This window comes from Python bivittatus, unplaced genomic scaffold (genome assembly GCF_059951505.1).
Source record: "Python bivittatus isolate LINGU-HERP-01145 unplaced genomic scaffold, Pbiv_v1 ctg000840_np1212, whole genome shotgun sequence".
Taxonomy (NCBI): Eukaryota; Metazoa; Chordata; class Lepidosauria; order Squamata; family Pythonidae; genus Python; species Python bivittatus.
Window position 1 is genome coordinate 47,845,541 of NW_028277113.1, and position 20,414 is coordinate 47,865,954.

At 34.7% G+C, this 20,414-nt stretch overlaps 1 protein-coding gene across 2 annotated transcripts in view; it reads right to left on the reverse strand.

The window, feature by feature from the left end:
- The window catches only part of PDE7A (phosphodiesterase 7A), a 41,733-nt gene that overhangs the window by 17,680 nt on the left and 3,639 nt on the right, over positions 1–20,414 (reverse strand). The window contains exons 2-4 of one of the 2 annotated variants that reach the window (XM_007426712.4): positions 16,737–16,797; positions 9,083–9,166; positions 393–544 (exon numbers count right to left, since the gene is read on the reverse strand). In XM_007426712.4, the coding sequence (XP_007426774.1) occupies positions 393–544; positions 9,083–9,166; positions 16,737–16,797 (297 nt within the window). The remainder of the gene's footprint in view (positions 1–392; positions 545–9,082; positions 9,167–16,736; positions 16,798–20,414) is intronic. The other variant, XM_007426713.4, reaches the window with a different exon arrangement.

The window sequence follows — 20,414 nt, forward strand, 5'->3', positions numbered from 1 at the left end:
CAGTTGCAGTAGCTGTGCTTTGGAATAGCCTCCTGACAACTCCTTGCTGGTCTTCAGGAAAATATTTAAATATATATTTTTGGACAGCATTCTCCTAAGTTTATACACTATGCCATATTTTATTCCACTGATTTGTTGTTAGTGATATTCTTTTAGTCTTTTAATTATTATTTGTTTTATTCTAATTATAGATTTTTGTTTAATTCTACATTATACTTTATGTAAATTGATGAGTTGCTATATTGCAGTGGGATAAGATAGATAAATTTCACATCTATAAGTCTTTAATAGATGCACTATTAGCATTTAATACAATATTATTTACTTGCACACCTTAATACACATTACTATTTCTTTTAGAGCAAAGTTACAAGATAGCTATAAAAACAAACCTTAGCTTGTCCATTGTAATCATCATCTAAAATGTTTGAAGAATTTGGAAGAGTAATACCACGGAAGAAACGGGAAGATCTCAAGTACCGCTGGAAACTCAGTAACCTTCGTATATTTCTTGCAGACACAGAAACTTCAAATTCAGAATTTGCTGGATGGGGGAAAATAGTGAGATTTAAATTGTATAATGCTTCCCTAAAACTTTAAAAGTTGAATCTATAAGGACAATATTTATTTACAGAAGGATAGCCAAACATGTATTCCCTGGAAGATGTTAAGGGCTATAATTCCCATCATTGCTAACCACTGGTCATGCTGACTGGGACTGATGAGAATTGGTAGATCAGAAGTTCTCATCTGGCTTTAACAATTTAAATTCTGTACAGTGATCAGATAGGTTAGCCTATTTACTAAAGAAAAAAGAAAAACATAATATAAATTAATGCTGAATAATTTGATTGTAAAATGCCCTTCTATTCATATATAGGGAAAGGCAATTTTCTCTTCTTCATCCCCATACCAGCTCTCCAAAGTACATATGGATCAGATTTTCAGGGAGGAAAGGAACTAAATTATCCCCTACCCCCCAGGCTAATTAGCAAGTGTCAGGAACATGCCTTTCATGAGCAAATTATAACTGATGGGATTTTAAAATCCAACATTTAAATTCCAAACATGCCAAAGCAATAGGAAATGTTATTCAGATTGAAATTTTTGGATCACTTTATGCTACAATTGTCATACAACTGTAATTACGCTGTTAGCATAAATGTATAAAACCCAATTTATTGCTTTATCTCTGAACCTGAATTCAGTATTGTGGTATATCAGGTCTTCTAGTTACTGAGTATAGTGGATGAGTAAACTACAAGACTTTTAGCAGATAAAGCATTGCTATTTAATGATTGTGAGTGGAATAATCCTAAACTCCTTTTCAGAACAATGATTCAGGCTAGGTCCGGAAAATAACCTTAAGTTTGTCCACACTATAACAATTAAACATTAACAACAAAATCGGCCACACAATGTTGACATTTTAGAATTCACACACATAAAACCTATCTAAAATCCTGTATAATTTGGCAGTTTTATAACTGCAAAAAGATTCAACTACAGAAAGCTCTTATTTCTAAAACGTATGTCTTGTTCTTCTATTTGTATCCCTATATTCTTTCATGAGCTTTATAGCCACTGTGGTCTCTAATACAAAAACATTCCTGATATTAATGAAAGGAAAAGTATCTGGTAGAAAAGTTATTTATTTTTGAATTTTATTAAAATACTTTAAGCCCGTTTTGATACCTTTGCAAGTCATAATACTCAAATCTTTCTTGCATCGTTCAGACAACATGAGAAACGGAGCCATTTCAGAAAAGCCCCTTTTGTAGTTCTACACTTTTAGGAACTAGCCACCCACAGAGCCATGATCAACTTACGTTGCCTGAACAAGATGGTAATGAACCACCTTGCAAATAATATTTTGGGGGGAGGAGGGAGAGAGACTAATTTATAGGTAGTCCTCATTTAGCAATCACAATTGGGACTGGTAACTCAGTCATTAAGCAAAGCAGTCACTAAGTGAAACTGACTGTGTTTATCTTTTTTTTCCCTTTTTTAAATATGACTGTGTTTGACATGTTTATTGTTTTATACTTTTTTTGCTGTACGCTGCCCAGAGTCACTTCTTGTGAGATGGGTGGCCATATAAATTTGATAAATAAATAAATCTTACTTCAGCTTTCTTTTGCTTTATAAACCTGTGAAGGTCATAAATGTGAAGATTGGTCGTAAACTTACTTTTTCATCACAGTCATAATTCTGAACAGTCGCTAAACAAGGCAGTTGCTAAACAAGGATTACCTGTACTACCTTTAAGTTCTCTCTGAATTAAGGTCTCATACTAAACAACTTAACCATGTGACACAAATACACATTTCTGAAGCACATTCAATATGATTTAATGCATTATCCTATGCCACATTTAACTGTACTTCTTAATTAATCAATACTTTCACACAAAGATAGGACAGAAGTGAATATAAAATAAATATAAAATTGCCATTCCTAAAAAGACAATTGAGGCATTTTTTATCCAATATATCCAACACCTCAAAATCCATACGCTAATCAAACAGTGTATAGTGGCTTGGCTATCAAAAGCACAATCCTGTAAATAAAGGCATTAATTGTAAGCAATATATGTATCTTCACAAGATAACTTCTCATTTTCTTTCCCATAGCATTTTAAAGAGAAAAGTACCTGATATTTCCCACAAATTAAAACTTTCACCTCTGTTTAAATATGCCATGAACTGAATAGAAAGACAGTTTGTGTTTTAGAATGTCCTTTTATTCTAGAACATTTTAAAAAGATCTACAGAAGAGAGGGGAAAAATTATGTTTCCAAACTAATAACAAAAATGACTTTCTGAGCTTGTGTTTCTGAGATAAGCCCAACTGACCAAACTATATTTTTCAGGTTTCAAACTGGGAAAGAGAGGAAGAAAGCACATGATAGAAAGAAAAGAACACTGTTGACCAAGATGAAATATATCAATTAAAAGGAAAAGAAAAGCTAGAAAAAAATAGATGTCTACATAAAAGGCTAATAATTCTCAAAAAGTTTATTTTTGAAAATGGAAAATCATTTCTCCATACAGACAAAACTGTCTATGCTCTAAAACTTTGACACATATTTGTCCATTATTATAGATCAAATATTTCCGAGGTGAAAAGTATGTATTTGTTTTAGCATACTCAGGTGCATTTATTTATTTATGTTTCATCTTTCTTCCACGCTTTGGAGTCAGCTTATGAAAGGATTCCTGAGGTAGCCTGAATGAGAGAGTCAATGGGCCAAGATCACGCAGTGGGTTTGTGACTGAGGGTGGACTTAAACATGGCTTTCTCCAGTCCTATTCCAACACCTTAGCACTACATCATATTGACTCTCTTTCCTTAATTCTAGTTCCTTAACCTTAGCAGTTCTTACACTGGTATATCCATGGAACTGTTAACAGATGAAAAATAAGTGCCATGACAAACACCATATCTAACCTCCACCTTTACTACTCCTGGCCCAACAATCTGTAAATAAGAAAGCAGAGTAAAAGCAATGAAACTATAATTTTATTTCAAGGACCCAAACCAGCTGGCCAGAATTCGAAAAGCAAGAACCATGAGATTATTTTCCAAAGTTATTAGCATATATCTCATATATGGGCGTGTATTTCTCCTTAAATTCTAGAAGTACCATTCAGTTACTGGTCTCAGTTTTTGCATCATGACTTAGTGTTATGTGTAAATTCCTAAGCTGGTAAGTAAGTAGGAAGGCAGACAGGCCATCCAGCTGGCCAGCTTCACAAATTAGCCACATGAGATTCATAGGACTAAGTAAAGGTCTGGTTACAGAAAGAGTTTTCAAACTTGCTCAAACGATGCACAATCCCTTTCAATTTCCTTTTCATCTAAAAAAATCTGTAACAGAATATTGGAGAACCTCATGGATGGAAGTAATATAGAGGTGATAAAGGGGATTTGAATTCCACAAAAATTCTGTCCTCCTGTAAACAGAGATCTCAGGTGGATTAAGACTCTGTCTTTTAAGCATTTTCATGGGCAACTTTGGAGCTAACTAACAGTAGATTACAATACAGGTAGTCCTCAACTTATGACCATTTGTTTAATGACCGTTCAAAGTTACGACAGCACTGAAAAAAGTTACTTATGACCAGTCCTCGCACTTACAGCTGTCACAGTATCCCCTCAGTCACATGATCAAAATTCAGGCACTTGGCAACTGGCATGCATTTACAATGGTTGCAGCATCTCAGGTCACATGATTGCCATTTGCAACCTTCCCAGGGGGCTTCCAACAAGCAATGGGGGAAGCCAGATTCACTTAATGACCACGTAATTTGCTTAAAGTCCACAGTGTTTTGCTTAACAACTGCAGCCAAAAAGATAGTAAAATTGGGTATAACTCACATAACGACTACATCGCTTAGTGATGGAGGTTCCAATCCCATCTGTGGTTGTAAATCAAGGACTACCTGTATTTGTAGTTGAAAAACACTCAGGTTTTTTAACATTTAGAAAAATTTTACAAAGAATATGACATGGCAGGTTATATCCTGACATGAAAAGCTCAAAGCTTAAGTAATCTATACATTTTATAATGATATTAACTTAATCAAAGTACCAGTTTTCAATTAATATTCAGGTAACTCTACCATCATGGTTTAAGCCACTTAGTCTGCAATTTTATATACATTTACTTATTGGAAATAAATCCCACAGATGTTAACAGGATTAATTTCTGAGTAAATATATACAGGTGTTTTACTATTAAACCAGAAGAATTCAGACATTAACAATACTGATTTTATTGATCTTAACTAGATTTTTTGAAATCCTTGTCAAGTTATTGGTAATGAGAAAGTACAGGGCACAGAAAAAACATTAGAATGTTTTGGCTTTATTTGAAAGTACTGAAAATAACTAAATTAGAAGTTTTAAACCTTTGGTTGCAATCCCATTTTAAGTATTTGCATATAAGTATTTGCATATAGAGTTTAGCTGTACACTGCAATTCAGCTCCTTGTCAAGATTCTCCGGCAAGTTTCAAAACTCAAGTTATAACAATTTCATCTGAAAAACGCACACATTAAATTCTGCTATGATGCCAAGATTTCTAAAATCTAATCTAATATACATTATCAAAGACAAACACTGTACAAGTAGGTATGGATTGAGTTTGATAACAAACTCACATGTATACGGGTGTTGACTCAGAAAAGGCTACAGCAATGGAAGGAATCAGTACATGTTCTAACAAATTAATTATGGAGTGATGTTCAGCTACTTTCCAAATAGTATTACTCTTTGAAATACGTAAAGCTCATCAAGTTACATGTTCAAAAATGCTGTATACATTTATAAAGTGTGTATATTGGTCACAGCATTTCATGTTCTTTATTGCCCATTTTTATCTAACCCAAAAGATATAGTGAAAATAAAAAACTAATAGAATTACACTCCAGGTAGAAAGCTCATATGAATATGTGTTAGTCTGAATGTCATTATCTGTCCTGTCTTTTTGCTACTCATAAATTAATTAGCACTTTCAGGACTGTGTTTTCATTCACAAAACTGATTTTAAGAGTCTCTTGTTATCAAAATCATGATGTAATTTTTATATCTGCATCTGCTCATAATGAAGTATGGAATTTATTAATCTTTGTTAATAGAGCAGTCAGCTGCAGAATTCTTCCTACATTTAAATGTGTTGTCACAGCAATATTCCTGCCAGGCAAGAACAAATTAATAAACATATATTTTTTCCATCTTAACAATAAAGTAGAAATGTAAAGATGAGTGATTTAATCTCTTTTGGTTAATTATATGCTGTCCTGTGGTTATCATTCACAAGATCAGCCAACTTTCAATGATACAACACATGCTTTGCATGCAGGAGACTCTAAATTTAACACACAGACTGTCAAGATAGGAATAAGATAGATCAGTATCTGAAACACTAAAGAAATGGTACCAATTTACCTAGATGTAGACAATATCATGCTAGATTTTCTGAATCAGTTTAATGAAGCTTCACATAACCAGTTAGCTAGCATAATTTTCACATAATTGCATTTAGTATAAGTCATTGGCAGTTTAGAACTTCCAACTTGGTACACAAAATACCACCAAATCTCATTCCCAGTGATGTATTTCAATTGTACAGTTTCCTCCTCTTCCTTTTAGGGCTGTTTAGTCTCTTTATTTCTAGTGTGAATAAAGGTTGTCCCTTAAGCATTGCAGCTGCCATTCTCAAGCTAAAGGCTTTTTAATGCCCATGTAAAATAGTGCAAGCAGCAAAAATGGCTCTGCCAGGGGTTGCCCTCTAAACCTCTGTTGCTTACTTCAAACAACCTCTACCTTTTCATGCAGGAATGAAATTTACCATCTCTTATTATTCATTCCATTTAAGATACAATTTTTGTTAAACTAGAACACATGAATGTTACCACAACTCCATAAGAATATGTGGGGGAAAAAACCTTTTCTCACTTAAACTGAATACTCAAAAAAAATCCTATTTAGTTTATTAGTCATTTCAGAGGGAAGTCACTGTTTTCCCATAGATATTACTTACATATTTCTTTGCTATATTAGGACTAAACAATTGCTAAATTGTAGATGACAATTTAAGAGGAAGGAAGGAAGGAAGGAAGGAAGGAAGGAAGGAAGGAAGGAAGGAAGGAAGGAAGGAAGGAAGGAAGGAAGGAAGGAAGGAAGGAAGGAAGGAAGGAAGGAAGGAAGGAAGGAAGGAAGGAAGGAAGGAAGGGAGACATTCATAGACAACTATTACCTAAGCTCAGATTAAGGCTCTCATAAATGGTAGAGTACCTGACCAAATTCATTTCCTTTCAAACACTATTTTAATGGTTTTCTACCAGGAGATATACCCTTTAATAGTAGTGAGCAGGCATTCTCAAGATGCTAGAGGGCAAACATACTTCCAATCAGCATACTCTTTTTTTTCCTCCTCCCTTTGTTCTTGTGGTCACGTTATTTCTATATTAGGACTAAACAAAATAGGATGGATCAAAATGAGACATTAAAGACCCACTTCAATCAATGATTCCAACACAATCCTAGACAATTCTAACTATACCTAGACCAATGCAGGTAATGGTCACTCATTTATCTGAGTCAGATACCTATGTCAAGTAACTTACTAAGCCAGAATCTTAATTCAGTGTCATATGGTGTTAAAGAATGTGCCTCGTTCAAGGCTGGCAACTAGTTTCTCAGTTCAAACAAAAAGAAAAATGAAGCCATGGTTACTTAGAGACTTCCTGTTTTATTCCTAGTGCCAGTGAATAGAGGAAAGAATTGCATTCACAAACAAATGGCTTCTGCATATTTCAGCTTATTAGACCAAGATATAATAGTATGAAATGGGTCCATCTTGCTCTTTTGTAATGAGAAATGTGACATCTAAATAGAGCCTACTATTTATTTGCCAAATAATTAAACCAGCTTCAGCAAAAAAAAAAAAAAAACCTTTACAAGAGTGTTAAAAACATCTCTATCTGAAACAGTCCATTTTGAAAGCAATATACTGAACATCTAAGTGTTTCAAGTTTGAAACAGGGCTGAACTTGAAATATTTCCAAAATGCTCAAAGCAGCCCACTTTGCACTCAAAGCAAGTGTTCCAAATTAAAGTTCAAATCAAAACATTAGGAAATCATCCCCTGAAAGGATATAAAGCCAAAATCCCATAGAAAGAGCAGGAGTTCTTTATCTAGCTGAAACATATGAATCTTCAGCATTCTGTCAGGAAGTAGCTTTCAGATTAATCTAAGCATTTTAAACATTCATAGAAGATAGTATTTTAAAAATAGAGATAATTGCATCCAGGATGTCATGATTTGCTCAAACCTATCATTTTGCAACTACAAAATGCATCATTTTTCAACTACAGTCAGTCTCTTTTTCAGTAGAATCTTATGAATTTTATCATTAAACTTTCAAACCACATCCACTGTGAAAACATTTGCATTTCTACTTTATCATAATGGCTACCTAAACAGACAAAGATCACTTATCCCTTGCCACCAGAGTCTTTAATTCTTAAGTCTGGGGAGGAGTAGAGGAGTTTTATATTCCTAACGAATATTGCTTCTTTGCCAATGGAATTAGTAAATTTACATGATAATGAGATTCTCTAATTATGCCCTAATGTTGAAGGTAGACTTGTAAAAGAATTGTGCAACTGGACTCAACTTTAATTTTTTAATTTTTATTGCATCAGACTTCATTTTGAGGAAAGAACAGTTCAGCTACACTTCAGTAAAACTTCTGAAAGTAGCAATAACTGAGAGTAACAATAAAAACAGCTCAGTATTGAAGACCATCATCACTGCGGAAAGGCTTTATTATTAAACAATTTTATTATAAATCTAAGCTTCCTGGAATAGCATAAAGGCTATTACAATTCAGCATAACAGACAGATCAGACTATATTACTGAGACTATGAGATGTACTGGTTACATATGGACTTCCTTCTTATAATAAATATGCTGGCTGGAAGTTATTGGCACATGACAATCATTGAGGTAATGGTACTTAGGAGTAAGACTATAAAATAGTCAAATGGCCAGCCTCTTAGTAACCTGAATACGCAGACACTGAAGAATGCTGATTTCTTATTCATCCATTAAAGGACTGTTTGATGCTTTGGATTCAAATGCAAAAAGTGGTTTCAAAGAACCCAAAGGTGCAAATGCAGCATGTCTGCAATTCCTTAAAACAATTATATATTTTCATAAAATCATACAGTTAACCCCCACAGCTACAGCACTATCCCAGGAAAAGACATACTTGGTTTAGAGATCTGAGACAACTGCTATGTTTGTACCCTCACACTCTCTAAAGCACCTTTTTGCCTTTGAATCCAATGTGCATCAGAGCCTGAATTGATTATGCACTTTTTAAAATTTGTTGTAATATAGCTTAAGAAACAAATTGTATTATTCTGCATAGTGTGTGTTCTAATTTCTCAAACAGAAATTATTTGCATAAAAGAGAAATATTAGTTAATAAAACCTGGTGTGACTATACGCGCAGCAGCTAAACACAAATGGAATTCTTCATTACTGTACTGCTATTAAATACTTACAGTGAAAAATACGGAAATCAATGTATGGATGAGAACCTCTTCTCTCTCTTTCAAATCCTGCCCGACTTCTTACTCGTACATCTCCTGGAAATAGGGTCAAGAGTGAAATATACCATGTCGAAGAGCTACAGAGAAAAATGCAACTGAATACAGTTGCAAGGTGTAGACGTTTTGTGGATGTAGTGTAACAGTAATACAAGGACTGACTCAGCATCTTTATCTTAGATGCAATTTCACAAGTTTGAAGATTTTTCAAATATCCAATTGCCTGTTCGTCATACATCCCTTTCCTACCTTCTCATATACAATTCACTGCATATATAAATATTTAAATTTAATATCCATATGCTAAATTATACTACCACGATGAATGACAAAAACATACCTGAAGAAAAATATCAAAATTCTTTTCTCTCTCCAATATCAAATCATTTTTCTAAAAGATATCAATTGAATAAATTTGTAATGTATACATACCTACATTTATAAATTTTACAATTATAATAATTTCCATTAAAATTTATGTATGTTCAGCTTGATTATATCAGTCTTCACTAAAATATCAAAATGTAGTATTAACATGAACATTACTGCATGTGTTTCCCCCTTCAGCTAAAATAAGTACCTTCTATATTAATGTTGCTATTTGATACTGGCAAAACAATAAATAGCCTTTTTCTTTAATTATTACTATTTTTCACATATTAATCAATATTTACGAATGCCTATGCTTTTTTTTTTCAAATTATAGAAATACTTCACAGGTATGCCAAAGAGCTGACATGATGATCCAAATTGTCCTTAAAACTCAACTATATACTAGTCAATTATTCTATAACTGCTTTTTCCTCAGTAAATCTAAATTTTATATTATTATTATTATTATTAGCTGTTTTTCAAAATATTGCTGCAAGCCTGCTTATGCCTAAGATATGATCTCATTCTATTTTGTGTTATATATTGCATTGTCAGGTGGTGATTTTGCAGAAAACATTTCATATGTCTTACTCGTGTTAAATCTCACAACGAGAATTTATCTTATAAAACAATGAGCTTACCTATAAACTGACTTGGCATTTCTAGTAAGGAATCCACTTATGGCTATTAAAAATGCATAAGCATTGAGTTATATGAAGTTCTTCAGGCGGAAACAGAATTAAAGCTAGATGTGTACTTGGCAATATAAAGCAAGATACTGTTTGAAGACAATCAGGTCACTGATAATAAAACACTGTAACAGTTGGATGACAAAGATCCAATACTGTGGTATTTGTATGCAATGGAATAAATCAAAAATCTCTATTCATATATAGGAGTTTTTTAATTGTTCTACTAACTCTTTCCTCATAATCCACTTCCACAGGAGGAGCATTCAGTATAATATGAGAAGCTACAACTGGAAAGTTTTTTGTTTCTTTACAAAAAGCACATCAAATCCTAACCAGTATTATTTTTCCAGTTCCCAAATAAGAGCATTCTACATTTTTATGTTTATGTTCAGAACGAGAAAGAAGTAAAGTCACTTTCAGTGTAACTTTCACTGTAGTTAGCACTAATCACAACCAGCAATTAAATAATAATTTTCTCAGAATGAATCTGCCAGGACCATTATAGTTGAAGTCAAGCCTTCCCTAAAACTGGTATCCTCTAAATGTGGAGTTCAATTCCCAGAATTCTCAGCAATGATAATGTTGGCTGAGGAATCCTGGAAGTTGAAGTCAATGCCTCTGGAAGGTGCCAGAGCTTGGGAAAGTTACTTGTAACTTCCATAACCATCCAAGACAAAGTGCCACCAGACAGCTAATGATGAAAAGACAGACCTGAGTCAATTAAAGAAAGAGTAGATGTAAGGAACTGACTTCTCCATACCCCTAGAAGAAATAATTCCTTGGCCAATCAGCCAATTCCCTTAAGGGTGCAGAACAAAAGAAGCTACAACCTGCCACTGGAGAGGAGTGGAATAACAGCAGTGGGAAGATCAATCTGACTGATCCCATTGGCCAGAAAAGAAGCAGTTGTTTCCATTTTGTCACTCTTAGTCTTAGTACTTCTACAGTGCTTAGGAAAGTAAACAGTATTGAGATACAATATTGGCATCTTATTTCAGAATGAGTTTGGAGAATTCAAACCTAATCCTGTATCTGAATTGATCCCAACCATTTATAGCAGCTGTATTTAAATGTGCCTAACCATTATTTAACATTAAAACAGCGATTCTCACTGAGCTTCCACATTATGCTTTCCCCTACTCTCTCCTCCTACAACAAAAAAGTGAGGAAATCAGAATTTCTGCTTTAAATTAACCACAGTTTAGGATGTCATCTAAATTCTAAACTGTGTTTACATTAATTATGATTAATTGAAAGAAGCCATCTTCACATACTATGATTTGAAATATAATTTCCATTAACTGTTATCCTTTGAAATTACTTTCCAATAATAATTAAGATGAATTATAATTTGTAACCCAATGTTTCCTGAACCTTGGAGTCATATGCTAGGTGCTGAAGGAGTAGGGCCAGAAAAGAAGCTAAATTTATTTTGTTTATATTTAATTAAAATTAAATATAGTTAACATCCAGTTATGTATTAATTCTTCTCCAATACATTACAAATATTATTTGGTAACAATTTTCAGAAGTCTCTTGGGCCACATCTAAGGCTTTGGAGGGCAGTACATATAGCCCTTGCCTCAGGCTGTACACATCTGGATGAACATAAATTCATCTATAAGTAATAATAAATAATTTGAAATCTCAAGACTTAGATTTAAACTTTTTATTTTGAATCCTTTCTTAGTTTTATAGTTATGGGTTTAATTTAGAAAATAAGACTTTTTCTATGTATTTTGATCTTTCAGAAAGCATCTTACTGGCAAAATAAAAAGGAGAAGAAAGCAGAAATGACTAAAGTATGATAAACTGCCCAATGTTCCAGTGGACATCTTTCTTTGGGGATATTAAACTCAACAAATGTAGAATAAAATCAGTGTGATAGCAATGCCAAGATTAGATAACATTCTTTTAAATAGTCAGACTTCAATGGGAATAGAACAAACAATATTAAGCAACACATAATTTAAAACAGTATCAACAGTATTAAACATATTAAATACTCAAAATTCAATATTTCTTTTCAAAGGGATTCTCTGCCATCTGATAAACAGACAAGTACTTAAAAGCCTTAACTCCTTTGGATACTGATGTTTTCAAAAGTATGTGTCCCTGAGAAAGACATTCATCATAATGTGTTGGGCACCTTTGCTTTATTTAATTAATCAATTGTATTCTATCAGTTTCAGGCTTATCACTTTTTTCTCCAAATTAAAGATTCTATATTCAAATACAAAGCTATATCCAGTAACAACTACTGTGGCCACTTGCCAACAACATGGGCACAGTTGCCAGAATGCATTCCTTTCTCCATTATGTAGGATGGGAGATTTATGCAAAATGCAGCAGGAGATTCTTGAATATAATCAGTTACTTGTATTCTATATGGAAGAACCAAAAAAATTCAAGATCCATTCCTGATTTCACTCCTAGAATCCCTTTCAAGAAAGATTATTGACTGAACAAAACATAATTTAGCTGCATTTTATAAACCATATTGGTCTTCTGCTGAAAACAGAGCAAACATGTTGCAATGCAAATATCTCAAAACAGTCAGACATAAAATGAGACAAAGAAAGTTATTATCTTATGAAATTAACAATCCACTCTTGCCACTCACAGGAATTGTATACATTGAATGGAAAGATGAAATTATACAAATTGACCTTTCCAACACCTTTATACCTGTTTTGTCACCAACACTGAATTATATATAGCGATTTAAAGTAGGAACTCATGATGACCCTGGAGTTCAGTCACCAAAAGTTATATCTGGCCCAGATTATCTAAACATCTATAGGCATAGATAAAGGGTTCTTTAACAACTATTTTGCTAATATGAAGAGCAGAAAAATAAGAGCTCTCCCTTACTTTACTGCTTTTTGAGCAATAGCTGAGAGTTCAGGATGACTCCCAACTTGTACATTAGTCTCAAAGAGGAAAGTGTGACTCCATCCAAGGTCAAAGATGAAAACATCCCTTACCAAGGGGGGCCAAACAGCCACAGCCATTCAGTCTTGTCAGGGTTGTCTGTTCCTCTCCATTTGGACCTGAGCAGCCTCCAGAGCCTAGGTCAGTATATTGACAGCTTCACCTGCATAGCCCAAGGCTGAGATGTACAATTGGGTATCATCTCCATACTGATGATACTGGACTCCAAACTGACAGGTGACGTCACTCAGAAGTTTCATGTAGGTGTTAAACAGGAGGAGTGAGAGCATCAAGCCTTGAGGCACCGTGCAGTGAGGGGCTGCAGATGCAACCTCTGCCCTTTGTCAATACCAATTGGGACTAATCACTGAAGAAGGAAGCAAACCACTGCAACACAGTATCCCCAACTCCCAACCCCTGCAACCAGTCCAGAAGAATATCAATGGTCAATGGTACTGAAAGCAGCTGAGACATCAAGGAGCACAAGGATGGACACACCACCCCCATCCCAGCTTCACCAAAGGTCGTCAACAAGTGTGACCAATGCCATTTCAGTACTGCACCCTGGCCTGAAGCGGGTCCAAATAATCTGCTTCCTCCATGACACTTTGCAAGTGTTATCCAACCACCTTCTCAACAACCTACATCACAAAGGGAAGGTTAGAAACTGGACAGTAACTGCCTGGCAGAGAAGGGTCCAGCAATGGCCTCTTGAGAAGGGGGTATACTACCATCTCCTTCAAGCCTGAAGGATCACCCTCTCCCTCAAAGAGGCCAATACCACCACATGGACTCAACCTAATGACTCAGAAGGGGACTGGACCTAACAAGGAGGTAGCCAAACTCACAGTTCAGTGGATCTTGTCCACTTCACTGGGAGTCACAGAATCAAATTCAGTCCAGATAAAATCACAAGACTGTGCCACAGGCAACTTGCTTGGATCTGTCCAGAGTCCAGATCCAGGTGAATTTATCCACCACACAGCATGAATACTCTATACCAGAACCCTCCAGATGGTCCTGGGACCCATGCTTCCCCAACAGAGAATGGGTTACCCTAAACAAGGATGTAGTATATCTATCGGCAGACAAAATAAGGGTGGAAAATAATGTTTTGCTGCCATTATCACCATGTTGTAGCCTGAATATGGGCTCTTACTTGTAATCACTCCCATTCACTCTTTGCCTTTCTCCATCAGTGTTCTTGGAGTCTCTTCTGGTGCTTCACCTCCCAGAGTTCCTCAGAAAACCAGATTGGTGCACAGAGAGAGGCCACACAGAATCAATCTGGTCCAAGGCCACACTCACCCATCCATTCCAGGCTGCAACCAAGGCCTCAGCCAAGCTGTCTACCATATCCTCAAAGAAAGCCCCAAGCTCCCTCTGGAACCCATCTGTCACCTGGGGCTGATTGATCTAACAGGCCCTATCTCCCCATGGGGCTGGGTGGCACCAGTAGGCCAGAGGGCAATCAGGAAATGACTTGTCCATGGCAACAGACAGATGATAATATTCTCCAACACCAGATCACATTGCAACTGCCCAAGAGAGATGTTTTACTGCTCTGTTTTCTCACAACATTCTGAGACAGTTTGTTATTTACATCTTCCTATCCTGTCATGGTATTTTACTTGTTCCATAGGCTGATATCTGCTAGTGAGGAACAAGCTCCCTTTTCTTGTTTATGAGCTGGTTCAATGATATTAAGGAGGAAACTGGAATTTTACATTGATTCATATTTGATTTGTATTTTACAAGTCTTCACATTGAAAACAGCCTAGTAGAACTGTGACTCACACTGAGATCTGGATGGCATGAGTGCAGTCCTTGTGCCTTTGGCACCACTGACTATATTATCTTTTATCCTATTCGTTCTGGTTTGGGAGCTGCATATTGTAGTAGCACTGTTACTTCCTGAACAATCAGAGGATATCTTCTAGCTATCATAAGGTAGTTCTACATAACCTTGGTTCAACACCACTGCTTTTCACATATGAAATGTCATAATATTCCCTTCTATCTCCAGATGTCTGGGCTATGATGCCATCATATATGGGCTACATGCAGCTTTGCCTCTGGCTTTCACTTAATGGTCCCAGATAAATAGTGGGATGTCTGTATCAAAACACACAAGGGAGAAGAACTCAATGCAGACATTCTACAGAATGGGAAATGAGATAAGCTTAATACTGGTGTAGAACTGGTTTCATTTTATGTTTCGCTTTCATGGAAGGACCAGGTGCACAGAGAGGAATGTTTCTGGATTTGTTGCCTTATCTAACAAAGCCCAGATAAGGCAAAGTGACTGGAAGTGCATTTTAATCAGCTCAGACTTGTTAACTTAAATGTAACAGTGAAAATAAATACTTTTCTGTCAAATACCAAGATACTGCAAAAGGAAATTAAAACAAGCAGGGAGGTTAGTGGCTGTAGTACAGCAGCAACTGGGCTGAATGAAATTTGCCAAATTAGACTGAACTTTCTGGACAATAAACAAACACAGAATAACTGTGTAGGTACCAGAAAGGAAGGCTACAAATAATCTATTTTCACTATTTTTAAGGAATCATTTACTTCCAATTTGCTATATGCAACAAGATTAATGCACATTAATGCACATTAATTTACTTCCAATTTGCTATATGCACAAAATTCTTTTTTTGACTGGGGATGCACAGAGATCTGACTGTGATTTACCAGATACTAAAGCAGAATTGGCAGATATATCATCCAACGCTTACTATCTGCTGATTCTTCAGTACTAGCAACTGAACTTACTTCGTGCTCTAAAAGTGCTCTAAAAGTCACCATCAATGCATTTCTGCAAAATTTACAATAATGAATAACCTAAGCAGAAGTTACTGTAAAGGGTGGAACACACCAATCACTTATAATGCTGTATTTCTCTCTTACGTTTTATTATTGTCTGTGGAACTAATCTGAATAATTTACATTAAAATTCTTTCCACATCTTTTCCTCTGTGTTGAAGTTTCATTATTTCAAAATTTCTGTCACATGACAATATTTAGTTTACAACTTAAGTCGAAACTCATTCCTATACAAATATTTGCTCATGAGTCATTCCAACTATCTTTAAACAAAATAAATTCTTAATCTTACATGTATTCAGCATTTGCTGTAATCTTTGTGCATTCAAAACAAGAAATATAACTACAAGAGCTAACCTTTAAAGCAAGTAAAGAGTACTAAACATAAATATGCATATACAATTTTATACATAATCACGAAAAATATACTTTAATATCATATATTTAATCTTTCTTATCTCTCTTTAATATCTCTCATATTCTTTAGCATTTCTCTTATATATTTGCATCTCCACTTCCATATTTTCTTCCCAATGAGATCTGAATTACAGAAGAGCCTGTACCTTCCTTTTTTGAAACCATCTTCAGATGTATTTTTTAGTGTCTGACTCAACATGGAAGTGGTACCAAATTAACTGTAAATACTTAGAGGCAAGTATTTGAAAGCAATGGAAAAAGAAGGGTAAGAATAGAAAAAAGAACCAAAAAGTTATTAAAATGCACTCTGCATATTGTCTACTTGACAGAGAGATCTGGTTATCTCAATAAGTAACCACACTTACCTAGCATGCGAATGTACAATGCAGTTTGATCAGAACTGTCATAGGAAATTGCTCCACGTCTCTGAAAATTAAAAACATATATATGTTATTTCTGCTTTTTTAAGTGAGTCTTAATTTCTAATTTTACTTAAAGAACCATTATAAATAAATGCTCCAATAAAGGATAAAAGTTCAAACTTGAATCATGTTTAAGGAAACTAGTCCTGGATGGCGTACTTTTCCTCACTCTCCAGACTTAACTGATCTTAGCTCTCTAAAATCAATTAAAAATGCTGCTTCTTAGTTATAAAGACAATGGCACATCTGTTAGCTGCATCCAATCATATTTTACACTGAACATACTAGTCAATCTCTGCATAAAAGAAACACTTCAATTCCCCAAAGGATTTTAATGGCCATAAATAGTTCTCACTGGTTTTGATCTCTCATTACTACTTCCTCTCTACATCCACTAACTCCCCCCAATGGCTGGGTAGTAATAAGACTCCTTTCCTGGAACAATTATTCTAATAATACTTCAAGCTTATGTACAATACATTTGTTAGTCTTGCAAATGCCATAAGACATTTTGTTATTGTTTTATCCTGCTAACAGCTTTTAAGTTTGCTTCTAGAGAACAACAGTATATTTTCTTTAAAACACAAAGTAAATATGTTTAATGTTAAGAAGGGTTCACTTGCACTCCTAGTTCTAGCCAATGGTGTAATTATAAATATTTTAAATAAATAATAAAATATCTTCTGGCAGAACAGCACCATCAGCACATTTTTCCTCCCTTTTCCTTTTCCATTTCCCAAATCAGCTTCCAAGGATAGGGGATCCCTGTGGAAAAGATCCAGATGAGGGAGGAGTAAACCACTGTTAATGTAAGTAATAATGTATAATCAGAAGGAAGGACCAAGAGAATTTTTACAGAATTACGGAAGTAAATACTGTCTTGCAACCTAATATTTGCAAGCTGTTTTGAGCATTATTTGCTGTAAAAAAAAGTACAAATGCACTAACATGAACTATAGTTAATGGACTGAGAGAATTAAATTTATAATTCCAAAGTGAATATAAACAGTAAGGATGTAATACAGTTACTTATAATTTCCATACAGTAAATGCAAAATATTCACTAATTACACAGAATTAGTAGTTTATCAATCATTATCCTTTCTCACTTATTCCCTAGATATATATAAAAACAATAAATGTATTTACTTTTAATTATGTTTTTCAGTGATCTATGTAAAGAAATAGAGACAGAATATAACAGAAAAGTGATAATGTATTCCAATGATGGGTTCCTTTAAAATATCTGAACACCTATCTTTGCAAACTACACTACTGTATTATGCATATTTGAAATTCCCACAGCTATCTATGGCAGGGTAATCTTCAAAAGCACACAAGACTCCTTCACTTTCCAGACCAAAGCAACAACTGTGAAGTCCACTTTCTCTATAAATATGGAACTGTATCTGCTATATAAACAATAATCTTACTACTACAGGGTCAAACACATTATTACCCCTACAGTATGTTACAGCATTTTAGAGAATCAAGTTCAACATAACTGTGCCCGAAAATACTAAACATCTTTAAATCTACCATTAAATGAGGAATCAAGCATTAGTACTCAATTAGAAACTGCATTATAAAAATGGAGATGAAAGGTGAAGATTATAGGAAAAAGCATTATTCACAATTATATGAGAGAAAAATATTTAATGACTAAGCACAAAACTGTCAAGATTATCTATGAAAAAAATCAGGTTTAAAATATACTAGTAATTTGACATTTCTCTAATCCCTTCATTTGGGTAATTTGAACATTTCTACACTTTAATAAACCTTCAATATGTTTTGAAGCACTAGTGAAAGATCAATTAATGGCAGGAACGTATTTGGAAATATGTCTACAAAAAGGCACTCTAAACCCAACTTCCTGTTCTCAGTGATTTCAACAATCTCTTGGCTCCTACTTCTTCCCAATATTGAACTCCCTACAACTCAAACATCTGCAACCATCACAGTTACACTTTTTCAACTGCCTCCAACATTTTCTTCATTTGGCCAAAACCTATTTCTTTCACTATATTAAAAAGATGCCCATTCACTTATCCAAGTTTTATGCTTCAGCTTTCCTATATTTTGAACTTTCAACTTTATTGTATTATAAACTACATCTTCAATAGGGCATCCATAGAGGCCTGTATCCATAAACAACTCCCTTGCCTTGCCTTTTATTTGTATCAATTCCTTTAATTTAAAAAAAAAAATCAAAGCTAGCCTACTGCATACCAAAATTCCAGCTTCAAACATAATCTTTATTAGAATACAACTGGGTCCTGCAGCTCATTATTTTATTTAGTACAAGAAGTAAGCTGAGTGGCTTGAAAGCATATTGGCATGCCAGAAGGGGGAGTAACTATACTAGTCTTTCCACAGGTAAACCACTGTTTTGTACTGGTCATATTCAACATGACAATCATTTTGTGAGAAGGCTCACAATATCCTCAACATTGCAAATAACACAGTGACTCAATAAGATTGTGGGCCTCTGTTTTAGGCAGTAAAAGTATCTGAACTTCTGAACTCCAGATAGTCACTCTTTGCCAGTACAGTTGAAAAGAGAGTGGGGATACTAACAGTAATCCATAATGGGGATAAGACAGGTAGGGATTTGTAGATATGAGGAAAGCCAATCCTTAGAAGAAACTCCAGGATCCAATGTGAAGGAAGGTACTGACAAACCATTTCCATACTGTTACCAAGAAAGATGCATTTAAATGGTTGTAATATTTAACTGAGCATGAGTGCCAGACGATAGACACTCCCTAGTCAGAAACATTCTTCTAATTTCTAATTACAACAGAAGAGTGTAGAACTTCTATGAGCAGAACTGGAGGTGGTGACATGACTGCACTAAAGTCATAAGGGTGTCTGGTCATTGACAGTGCCAGTACTGAAAGAAAAACTCACTACTTTACAAGGACACAAAATCAAAACATGAAAGTGAGAAGCATGAACCAAAGAAAACACGAAACTGTAAAAGCCTGACTAAACAGCACTTACAGTTACATACAAAAGTTTAGGCACCCTGTCAAATTATATGTTTCAATGAATCCCTAAATAAACGGAAGCTGACACAACCTCTATATAGTACAAAGTTAAAGACAACATATTTATGTCATGTTTCTGTATATTTGAATTGCACACTTACCATTTATGTGCAATTGTTTACAGATTTATAAGAAGAAAACAGTGAATATGGCAGGCACAGAAGTTTGGAGACTCCCTTCAGTTAGTATTCTATAATACTGTATAGTTTTCATTTACTGAAAAATCTCTAGCATCTAAAAATGAAAATGGCTTTCCTAGGCAACAAGAGATATGGCTGCATATGTAGATTTAAATCCAGACTTCCTATCCATATTTTATAAACCACCAGCCCTGTTTAAAAAGGAGTGTTCAGATGAATTAAGAAACAGGCTTTCTGATGGCCCCTGAAGAAAAAGGATGGATTCTAATAGTAAGATTTAGAGAGCAAAAGATATACATAGTCACTTTATAGATATCCTGAAAAACTTAAGTCTACATAACATTTGATCAGAGATGTGTAAAATACTTTGAATTAAAAGTATTCTGTGCAAGTTCAAAACAGGCTGTTCTAAACTTATGGGAAGAGTC